Source organism: Xiphias gladius, chromosome 20 (genome assembly GCF_016859285.1).
Source record: "Xiphias gladius isolate SHS-SW01 ecotype Sanya breed wild chromosome 20, ASM1685928v1, whole genome shotgun sequence".
NCBI classification, from domain to species: Eukaryota; Metazoa; Chordata; class Actinopteri; order Istiophoriformes; family Xiphiidae; genus Xiphias; species Xiphias gladius.
Window position 1 is genome coordinate 4,409,567 of NC_053419.1, and position 11,650 is coordinate 4,421,216.

The 11,650-nt window shown below is 42.2% G+C and overlaps 2 protein-coding genes across 2 annotated transcripts in view; one reads left to right on the top strand and one right to left on the bottom strand.

Annotated features, from left to right (window-relative positions):
* Positions 1 to 5,143, bottom strand: part of rab27b (RAB27B, member RAS oncogene family) — a 66,764-nt gene extending 61,621 nt beyond the window's left edge. The window contains exon 1 of the mRNA XM_040156497.1: positions 5,037 to 5,143. The gene's annotated coding sequence lies outside the window, so the exon portion shown is untranslated. The remainder of the gene's footprint in view (positions 1 to 5,036) is intronic.
* A 4,912-nt stretch (positions 5,144 to 10,055) lies between these two features.
* On the top strand, positions 10,056 to 11,474 carry LOC120805929 (tripartite motif-containing protein 16-like). Its single transcript, XM_040156494.1, is given in 1 exon segment — positions 10,056 to 11,474. A coding segment is annotated over 1 exon segment (1,410 nt). The 5' UTR covers positions 10,056 to 10,064.
* The last annotated feature ends 176 nt before the right edge of the window (positions 11,475 to 11,650 follow it).

Genomic DNA, 11,650 nt, shown 5'->3' on the forward strand with positions numbered 1-11,650 from the left:
AAAGGAACATGAATCCCTGTGCCAAAAATTCAGGGCAGTCCTTCCTGTGGTTGCCAAAACATTTCCCTCTGATCCAAAAACATCAACCAGACTGAACCTGCCGGCCCTGTCCCACGCCACTAACATGCTGCTTATGAAAATAACTTAAACAATGAATCGGTTAGCAAAGTTGCTGTTTCATGAACGAATCATTTCCCCTCTATTTTAATATGAGCCAAAGGGCCAGACACAGTAATTTGGTGCTGTCTTCAGTCTGTGTGCTAAGCGCTCAGAATCCAACTAATTCTGGTCTTATTTCTTTATGTTTGAGGCCATGTTTTCTTGACATTTTGTAAAGATTATTCTTTAAAGTCTGCAGCTAATGATTCATGCTAAGGACACATTGTCCAGGATCTGTATGCACGGAGAATAAAGGCAGGTGGCAGTCAGGGCTACATTACCAACAAAGGTGTTTGCAATGGACTCAGAACCATCAAAAACTGGACTGTTGTTGGCTGAACGCTGCTGTCTGGTGTGATAAATCCCAGCTCCCACCGCGCACCGAGTTTATACTGAACCAGCGTCTATTCACCTCAGCTCTGGTTCGCTATTTAGCTCGTTAGCCCTGTGAAAAAAAGTGGGTTCTTTGGCTCCCTCCGGCTTCTGAGCTTTAACTCTACCAGATTATTTCTGCCAAGAATCATTTCTACCACTAAAACTTAGTTCTGCTCACAGACAATACTCTCAGGAAAGCACACGCACACCCAGCTTGACTAGGAGAGGAGTTTTACTGCAGCCAGGCCCTCGCTATCAGGTGGAAATCTTATCTATGCATTAATCATCTTAAGAAGGCTGAATCCCGCTGTTTCTGATCAATACACTGCAGGTGGGCGACAGGAGGGAGAGAGAGAGAGAGAGACAGTGACAGAGAAAGACAGGGAGCAAGGAGAAAAGGGCACACCGATTAGGAAGAGCTGTCCCAGAGTTAAAAGGTCACAGAGGATCATCACAGCAAAACACCTGACCCGCATTCTCACGGTCTGCGATTCTTGCTGGATAAACCTCAAAAGGACAATTGGATTTTCTGACATTACCATGGAAACTGATGCTGATGTACCTCATGGAAACTAAATGACAATGGCAGGAAAGATCTACAGGCCTTAGCATGTAGAAATAGTTTGACTGAGAGCACAGATTTATGTTACCTCAGTCCGACTGCTATCATTCAGGAGCCTCTGTGGGAAGACAGACTGAGCAGGAGGGAGGGAAGGAGGGCGGAGGAGGAGGAGATTTGGGTTCAGAATCTAATGGGAACAATTAACTGTACATGGATGAAAAGCTAAAATCTGAATTACCGCTAAGGCAGTCTTTCCCAACCTAGAGGTGGCGAGATGATTAACAAGTTCAGAAGAAAAATTTCTGCTGCACAAAATTCTGTTCATTTTTTCAGACTTTTTTAGAACCAGACTTTTTTTTTTTTTTTTATTAAAAGCTGGGTACTTTGACCCAGGGCTATTTCTGGACATTTTGGTGCCCTACGCGAAAAACATTCTCCTTATTATCTTGGTTTTAAGCATATTAAGGTTGTGATATGGATCATAACCTTGGTATTAATATCCCTGCATGACTCATGACAGGTTTTTTGATGGCCCGTGTCTGTGCAGGAGTGTCTTTGACCCCTCCACATCCTAGACAGTGCCCGTCATTTCTGTACAGAGCTGCAGGTATTCAGCGTCAGACTTTCACTTACTAATTAATTCTACATACAGCTCACAATGCACCTTTTCGACTGGCGTTAAAATTTGTGAAGCAGTGTAGATATGTATTAAAGCTAAAATGCTCTGCATTAAGAAAATTTAACCTGCCGGTTATTTATAACATTTTTTGTTTGGTGTCCTATAATCAAAATATCCAAGAGAGAACATCAGTGTGGTTCTCTAACAGGAAGGTCTGGATGGGATTTAAACAGACACTCTTTATGCTGGTTTTTCAACAAACAGCAGCACTTTAGAAGTGTGTAAAGTGTTGCTGTAAAATGTGACTGGAATAGACACGAAACGATAGTTCCGCTCACATCTTTCACTGCTGCTCGTTCCCATATAATTAACTGAAATTTCTTTCAGTTTTTACATTTTGTGGGTCACTCGCTCGCTGCGGTGTATGGACAGATCCTCAACACAGCACAGTGGGGAGATTCCAGGAGGAAAACATCTGGCTTTATAGCCAAAATCTATTGATAAAAACTCAAGCCTGTGGACATCATTGTTTATCCTTTCTTTAACTTACTGACTACATGACTGGAGCGGAGGATGCACATAGTAGGCTGTCGCGTTTCGGAAATGGCTCTTGCCCCGGTGTGAATCGTATTGGCCAATAATCAGCCCATAATCGACAGCCAGTAATTTCAATTAACAACAGTAGTTTGGGCGAGCCTACGCCTGAAAACAGCACTATTTACCCCTCTGTTACAGTGAAACAGTCTGAAAAGGGAAAACATAGTCCTCAGTTTAACTGCTTCAGATTTCACAGATATTTGCAATCTGTGACAAAGAGTTATAATTACACATTTTTTGGCTTTAAACAAGACCAGGGGGTTGGGGACCAGTGCAGTCAGGGGTTGATGTGAACAGTTCTACCATGTCAGTAGTTCATATTTCGACCTGGCAGGACGTGAATGCAGCATCAGCCAGAGCTGCTGTGGGGTGACCCGGACACATGAGAAGTAAACACTGAAAAGAAAAAAGAGAAACCCCCAGTCGATGTGCATCTGCGGCAGCCACTATTTCTCTCGCCTTTGCTTTGTCTTTGGTGATTAATTTTTCTTTTTATGAAAGTTTGACAAATGAATAGCGATTTTGAAGAAGCCGAGCCCTTCGGTGTATAATAACACCAGCAGCTAACAGCCCCACGAGCAAAATGTAATCTGTTATTTCCATTATGAGTCCATCAGTGAGGAATCAACTTAATGATACTGGGGACGTGAAACAATAAAGCTGCCAGCAGCTCAAGGGAGGGCGACTGCATTACCAAACCAATAAAGGCCGCTTCCTCTAATCATCTCAGCCCCCTCCATCTTTGTTTACAAACTGATTTATGAGTCAACAAATAACCTAGGTCTGCCTATGGGACAGAGAGAGATACTCATTACTGTCACAGTGGCATCGGGAGCTTCTCGTGTCTGCGTATCTGAAATATTATCTCTCATTCGGGGAAACACCTGGCTATATAGTATACAGTGAATGTAAAACAAGTGCAGAGTTCAGACAAGTCTTGGTATTTGATTTGTAACAGAATCTAAAGAATCTTACACAGATGTAAAGATTTCTATCCCATTCAGTGTATCAGCGTAATCGTGTACATGTGTGCACTCCCGCGGATTTTCTCATCGACAGTGTTGGGCGACAGAGTTGGAGCACAAGCCTTAGATGGACATGAACCTCTAAGGGTTGACTCGTCAGTACAAAAGATGAACATCTGTGTCAGAAAACATCTGGCTCCTTGATAAAAAGGTCAAAAGGTAAAGGCTGTGGATCTGAAAACTGAAAGAGAAGTCAACTACGACTCCCAAGATGCATTCCAGTGAAAGACTTCCAATCAAAGAGCTTCAAATTGTACCGCGTGCTCGGCTAACAGCACGCTGGAGCGATAAGATGGAACAAGAGTTTTGAATCTGTGCCTCTGACCGGCTTCTTCTCCATCCCAACCTCAGCTAAGCCTCTTGGGTACTGTAGTGCTTATAACCATCTGCCACACAGAACTGAAAAACACGATATTACAGAAGCAAATTTGAAATTACAGACCATCTTGCGATGGGATCACACCAGCCGTGACGCCTGTCAACAATGTAGTAATGACTACTGAGTACACCTGGGTCGGAACGTCAACATGGTGACAGGTGTCGTGGCTGAGGTGATCCGATCGCAAGACGGTCTCTAGTTTTACCTGATGCTTTACCTGAGGATGGGAATGAAGGAAACTGGGATACAACGATCTGGGCCTTAAAACAAATGTAGGCCACGGACGTAAAGTGGGGGGGCAGTGGCCCCTTCCATACTTCCAACCTCCCTATTTCCAGTAACCTTGCTCAGACCACATCCATCTTCAAACTTCATTTTGATCTCAACTACACACCGGAAAAGTTCTGTGACTGTCTCTTGCACGGTTGTGACGCTATCACGGTGACAAAAACTGTCCACAGACAGACAGAGTCTTTCACTCTTCTGGATCCAGGCTTTCCACCAGATGTTGAACCCGGCCGCAGGGATTTGCTCCCATTCAGCCACAAAAAAGCATTAGTGAGGTCCAGCACTAATGGTGGGTGATAATGGTCTGTCTTCCAGTTCATCCAAAAGGTGTTGGATGGGGTTGAGGTCCGGGCTCTGTGCGGGCCAGTCAAGTTCTTCCACACCAAACTGCGAAGACCATTTCTTTATGGAGCTGGCTTTGTGCAAAGGGGTACTGTCATGTTGAATCAGGAAAACCTCTGTCTAAAATACCACCGTTTGATTGGAACTAGGGCCAAACCATCAAAGGCAGCCCTAGACCAAAAGTAGACACGGGTGTCCACATACTTTTGGCCTCCGAAATTGAACTCTTAACGATTTCTAACCCTTATGAAATTCAGGCCACCCTTAGTCTTGCCATGTTTAGAATCATGTCATATACAAGTGCATGCACACCCACACAGACTCCAACTACAAATACATTGTTCGCTAACTTAGATCACGGTCACACACACACACACACACACACACACACACAGGGCACGCAGTCATTTTGTCTAAACGGCACAAAGGTGCAGCGCTTTGCATGCGGAGCGGCTGATAGCGGACTGTGGCTTCGGAGGCTGCAGACACGTTGCTCCTCAGCAGATCCTCCGGCAGCCCTGCGCCGGGCTATGACTCATACCGCCTGCCTTGCGCCGAAGCTGGAAACGACAAGTACCAGGGAGACGCACCGATACATAGCCACCAAACGAGCCCCGGTATGAGGCAAGACCCGAGCCTGAGGCAAGACCCGAGCCGGGAGCATTTCTGTCTTTTCTCTTCGGCACTTACCTGCCTTTGACGTTACAGAAACAAACTCAGATCCTGCTCTCAGGTGTCTGCTGCTGCTGCTGCTGCTGCTGCTGATGCTGCCTGGCCAGTTGGTCTCCTCCTCCTCCGAGACGTCGCATCTCTCCCACAGTCCGGGTCGAGGGGAGAAGGGACGCGCAGAGTCCACCAAACCTGCCTGGAGCTCGGCGGAGGGTCTGACGGCGTTGCAGAACCGAGGAAGGCTCGGGGATTGCCTCCCAGAGTCCAGCGAGTCTGATGGATGTCGCTCGGCTTCCTCCAAGGGTGGAGGGTTGACGCTCCTGCTGCGTTCAGAAACTACTCGCAAACTCGGATTCCTCAGCTGTTTGCAAACAGGCACTTCCAACTGCATTTGATGATTTAATGCCGCTATAGAAGGACTTTTATTTTTATTTTTTCACTATAGTTATTACCTCCCAAGAACGTGAATGAGCATTTTTCTCAGAATGTCAGACTATTCCTTTTACTGATTCTCCCTTGTTGGACTCAAGGTAAACCAGGTAAATTATGCTTTTCCTTATGCCACTTCCACAAGAACAACTTTATTTACAATTTTTGCTGGGAAAACCCACAACCCCACAAAATTCTTCTTTGTATTAATTCACAAATAAAACTTTGTGTAATTATTTTACAAAATCAGTTGAGAGTATAATAGATTCTACTGGTGTTGTTTTGCTAAAAGTAGGTCGCACTCCGTGGGGCTGGATTTTATCTGATGGATTTTAATCTTAATTATGACCAAATTTACATTCAGAAATGAAAATACTCTAGTTTTAAGCATTTAATTTCCTTTATTAATTAATGAAATTAAAAACTGTATTTCTATTATTGCTTACAGTGTGAACAGAAAAGCTTTTAAAACATTAAACTTAAATGTCATTTAAATGTCATTTGTTGCTTAATCTGGAGGGTTTTTTTGAAGAACTGTGTAGCCAACGCCCAGCTCTACGTTTTCTTGGAATGTTTGCTTAGCTGTGTATTTGATTGTGTGTGTTTGTGTGTGTGTGTGTGTGTGTGTGTGTGTGTGTGTGTGTGTGTGAGAGAGAGAGAGAGAGAGAGAGGGGGAGAGAGTGTGTGCCCTAGGTTTTATTTAGAAATAAAACACTGCATTCTTATCATAAAGTTTAAATGAATTTGGCCAAGCACTCTTGTTTTCAGCGTGACCGCCGTGCATTTTGAATCCAGCCTATTTTTGAAGTGTTTTCATAACCTATAAAGACCATGGACGTCTTCAGATATGCACTCACTGTTTTTCTTTTCTTTTTCTTGAGAGCAGTACAGAGCACTCTGGTCCATATGGCTCAGCCTACAACAAGAATATATACATAAATAAATAAACCTTAAATTCACATATTTGCACTACATTTCATTTAAGCATATGGCTTTAATCTAGAGACAGTGAGTATAGAAATACCCCAAACTAAACTGTTGATTGATTATTGAAATTTCACATTTTACCAAAATTAGAGGTAACCACACATACGAAATGCAAAGTTGATGATTCTTGCAGCATTTGAAGGCAGCATCGTATGTGTATGGCGGCTACACATTTATCTAGCTTGGAAAGATGTCAGCCCACTGGGTCCCAACGCCTGCAGTTTACTTCCTCCTTCACTTTGGTCTAAATGTTCAACAGGTGGAAACATAAAGAATCAATGCTCTGATATGTTACATGACTGAATTAAAAAGAAAAGAAAAGGTAGTGTTATTGGACGCTGCAGAAGATGACAGGGTGGTCTTTTTAAACACTCCATGATGAAACTGTGCTGCTGTTTGGAGTAAATCACAAAGTGAGTGTTATTTGTACAGAAAATTGAATCTTCTTCTTTAAAAAAAAAAAAAAAAAAATAGATATTAAAATCTCTCTCAACTCAAAACCCAGAGTTATCAACAGTAAATCAAAATCCTCCCTGTGAATTAAATGGTCAAATATGCACTAGGAAAAGCCTTCATTAAGCAAAAAATACAGTAAAGACCTTCTTACTTTTCTCAGATTATTGGTGGTGAGTTTGTGCTGAATTTAAGCATATGTAACACTTTGGGATCAATATTTTTTAGATAGATGAAATATATAAAAATGTCAAGTCATGTCAAACCACCTCAGAAGTGGCTGACAGGCCTCAGACTCCGGAGGGTTAAATATTTTTTCATATTGTCATGAAATGTAAAAATGTCCATCAAACTGAGTTTTAAAATGCAACCCAGCTGTGAAAGGGATGTAGCAAGTTCACATGGAAACAAGGTGAAAATAATTTTTAAAAAAAAAGATTTAAATCTAAAATATAAAAAAAATCGAATTTGTGCAACAAGATCCAAAGATAAATCTCCAAAGGCCCCTTCACTGGATGTAGGTTGCTAAGAAACAGCTTCATTTCCCGTTACAGCTCGATATTAACAAACACTGAGACAGGAGATAACCTTGCACCTGTTTGACAGAATATATCTTGTAAAGCACACTGATGAACAAACCAGGTGTGTTTTGAGTCTATGAATCATCTCTTATATTCTTATTTAAATAGAAAAAAAACTGCCATAATTATGATTCTACACATCACTAGAATGATTAACTGTATACTCCCCCCACACCTGTTAAGTCCTTGGGTTGCATTCAATTGCCTTTGCTTTTTAACAATATACCACTGATTTCCTGCTTCAGTTCCGCTTCAGAAATGTCTGCCATGACATTTCAGTAAAAATAAAAACATAAGGTGGTGTGTCTTCTACAGTCCAACAAATAGAAAAACATGATAGTTTTTCTCACAATATTATTGAAAATCATCTCAAAACAACCATGTGATTTTTTTGACTCATATAGGTTGGAATTGTTTTTAAAAAAATGTAATTTCAGCTTGAAACAAAAAAAGCAAGAATTTAATTCAATCTAAGCCAAGTTTACTTTTACAGTGCAAAATTACAATATTACCTTAGAGAACTTAACAATCTTTACAGTATATGACTCCCTCTCCTTAAATTAGCATACATGAAATGTGGCATTAATGCAATTTAGCAAAGTAGCTCTAATGGAAATAAGAGCTACTTCCTTATTTTTCTTTTTGTCAACAGGGTCCATGAAAATAGTAAAACCAACAATGAACTGATCCTGCTAACAAATATTGCGTGTGCATCACAGCCTGATGTATCTTATTCCTCTTGGCCATAGAGCGCTGTTGTTGTCCAAAAACTATTCAAACACATCAGTAGGCCACACTGTTGCACTGGGTGACATGTCCCTTCATTACCATGAACATACACACACTGTAGGTTATTTTGACTCAAATCCAAGTACACTCTCGTACTGCTGCAAATAGTCACTAGAGCAACAAATGTGTATTGATCCGCAGCTGAAAATAGTCCCCAGCAAATGCATTATTTCCCCCTGTTTAACTAACATTCAATAAAAACTATATTTCCCAGCTGTTTTAGGAAATTACTGAGCATATATATATATATATATATATATATATATATATATATATATATATATATATATATATATATTTGTGATACATACAAGAATTTTGTCTTCATTTGGAATAAATGGGCTTTGAGCTGAAAGTCATACACAGGGTAGAGAAGGATTTTAAGTAGTTTCTGTCTTTACATGGGATTTGCTGACAATAAGAAAAATTCTAGAATAACACCAGCCCTAGATGTTAAAGCATGTGTTTGAGTGTGTTACTGCTATTGACAATTTTTTTCCGTGGAAAGAAAAATGTTGTGTTTGTCGAAGTCTGTTTGTATGATGTAGAACTGAATCTACTGTCTAATAAACAGTGTCCTTTCACAAATGGCTAATACCTACATACTGGGTTCCAGTTAATCTTGCAATCAAATCTTATTGGCTGCGTTTTAGTCGTCATGGATACCATATGCCTCTGCAAACTTGTGAGGTGCCAAAGCGAATTCTCTATCACCTCCAGAACACACATACACACATCGTTTTAACAAGCTTGCAGTGACTGTAGGGGACATAATGTATATGTGCAGGTCTGTGCCGTATCTGTGTGTTTGTGGGAAATTGTATGTGCGTGTGTGTGTGTGTGTGTGTGTGTGATCATGCCGATGTCAAGCTGCATTCAGGATCAAAGTTTTACCACCACCACCTGTTGCCATAGAGACAGGAGAGTGGATTCATCATGTGATGTTCCTCTGGTCTAATTAGTAAGGAAACATAGAGACTGTCGCATCAGGTCCTCACGTTAAATCAGAATCAAAAAAGTTACTGAACAGGAGAAGAACTGGAGAACTGTAAAACTGAAGGTTATAACTTCTGCCACAAATGTAAATGTAAATGAACATGACATCCAGCTTCGCCTCGCAAAATATTTTCGTGGCCATTACCTTCACCTGTCACAGATCCTGCAAAAACAGACTTTTTGTATTACATCCTCCATATCCTTTATATATGGTTGAACAGGGCCTTAAATTCCATGTCATGTTTGAGCACAGCTGTGCTTTGAGCTAAAGGATCAAATCAGCATCGTGCATGTTCACAATGACAGTGCTAACATGCTGATATATTGGGGTTTTTTTGCGTGTTAGCATGCTAACATTTGCTAATTAGCACTAAAGCTGAGGCGTGTCATCAGTTCTGCAGATATTTGCAGGTTCAGGGAGCTTGAACTGAGTCTTGTAACACAGCTTCTCCAAACGGACCAAACAGTAATGAACAGTGAGAGGACTGAGTCAACATATCGACCTATAATGTAACATTTCATCTTTGCAGGGTTAGTTTTAGTCGTGTACTAGAAACAGGAGCTATAAACACAGGTTGCATAACTGAAACCACTCCTCTTCCTGAGATGGAACGGAGAATAATAGCCCCTCCCTCCTCTAACTGCTTTCCAGCACAGCCAGTCCCATTCAGTCCAGATGTTTCATCCTTCCTGCCTCTTTTGCAGACCTGCATGTGTACAGATGGCTGCAGCCAACGTGTTGTAAAGTGTAGCCCCATTTATTGCAGATCAGCAAGTGTACATGAGGAAAGGGAACTAAGCTGTACTAAACACCATGTTGGCAGATTTGGTGGAGGAACTGAAGAAGACAGGACTCCAGGCTGCTCCAGCTGATCACTGCTATGCTGGACCCGAAGATGTGTCCTGTGATTTCTGCACCGGGAGAAAACTGAAAGCTGTCAAGTCCTGTCTGCAGTGTCTGGTCTCTTACTGTGAGCAGCACCTCCAGCCTCACTATGAATCTCCAGCCTTTGCATAACACAAGCTGGTCGACACCTCCAAGAAACTTTGGGAGAACATCTGTACCCGTCACAATGAGGTCATGAAGATTTTCTGCCGCACTGATCAACAGTGTATCTGCTATCTCTGCTCTGTGGATGAACATAAAGGCCACGACACAATCTCTGCTGCAGCGGAAATGACTGAGAAGCAGAAGGAGCTTGGGGTGACTCGGCAAAAGGTTCAGCTGAGAATCCAGCAGAGAGAGAAAGATGTGTTGGTGCTTCAGCAGGAGGTTGAGACTATCAATAGCTCTGCTGATAAAGCTGTGAGGGACAGTCAGAAAATCTTCACTGCTGTGAAGCAGCAGATCAGATCTCGTCAGAAAACCGAAGTCAGTCAGGCCAAAAAGCTTCAGGAGAAGCTGCAGCAGCAGATCGCTGAGCTGAGGAGGAAAGACGCTGAGCTGGAGCTACTCTCACACACAGAGGACCACACCCAGTTTCTGCACAATTACACCTTGCTGTCACGTGTCAGTGAAGCCGCAGACTCCCCCAGAATCAATATTTGTTCCCCGAGATACACTGAGGATGCGACAGTGGCTGTGTCAGAGGCCAGAGATAAACTACAGGACATTCTTAGTGAGAAGTGGGCCAAGATCCCACTGACAGTGACTGAAGCAGACGTTTCTCCGCCATCAGCTGAGCCCAAGACCAGAGTGGAATTCCTCAAGTATTCATGTCAAATCCAGCTGGATCCACACACTGCACATGACTGTATATTCCTTGAGCTGGAAAGAAAGGCAACATTTGCGCTGTTTGAATATGTGGATTCTGCACACCCAGACAGATTCACTACCTGGTCTCAGGTTTTGTGTAGAGAAAGTCTGACTGGACGTTGTTACTGGGAGGTGAAGTGGGAGGTACCTGAAGTTTTCGTAGCAGTCGCATACAAGAATATTAGCAGAGAAGGAAGAGAGAGTGCATTTGGATACAATGACAAGTCTTGGGTATTACAATGTTTATGTGATGGTTATGAATTCAGACATAACAACATCAGAACTTCCATCTCAGCTCCTCACTCCTCCAGAGTAGGAGTGTACCTGGATCACGGGGCAGGTACTCTGTCCTTCTACAGCGTCTCTGAAACCATGACTCTCCTCCACAGTGTCCAGACCACAATCACTCAGCCAGTCTATCAGGGACTTTGTGTTTTTAATTCATTCAGTGATCGATCTGCTGCTTGAGTAGACAGAAATTAAGAGGCTGTGAGTGCAGGGGTGTGAGTCAGTCGCACCACAGAGATTCAACTCGCTTCGTGATTCAGTAATGGTGGTTTTGATATATAGAAAATATAAACCAGAATCTCATCACCATTACCTAAGCACAAAGCAATGAAAATGCATCGTTCAACAGACGTTGT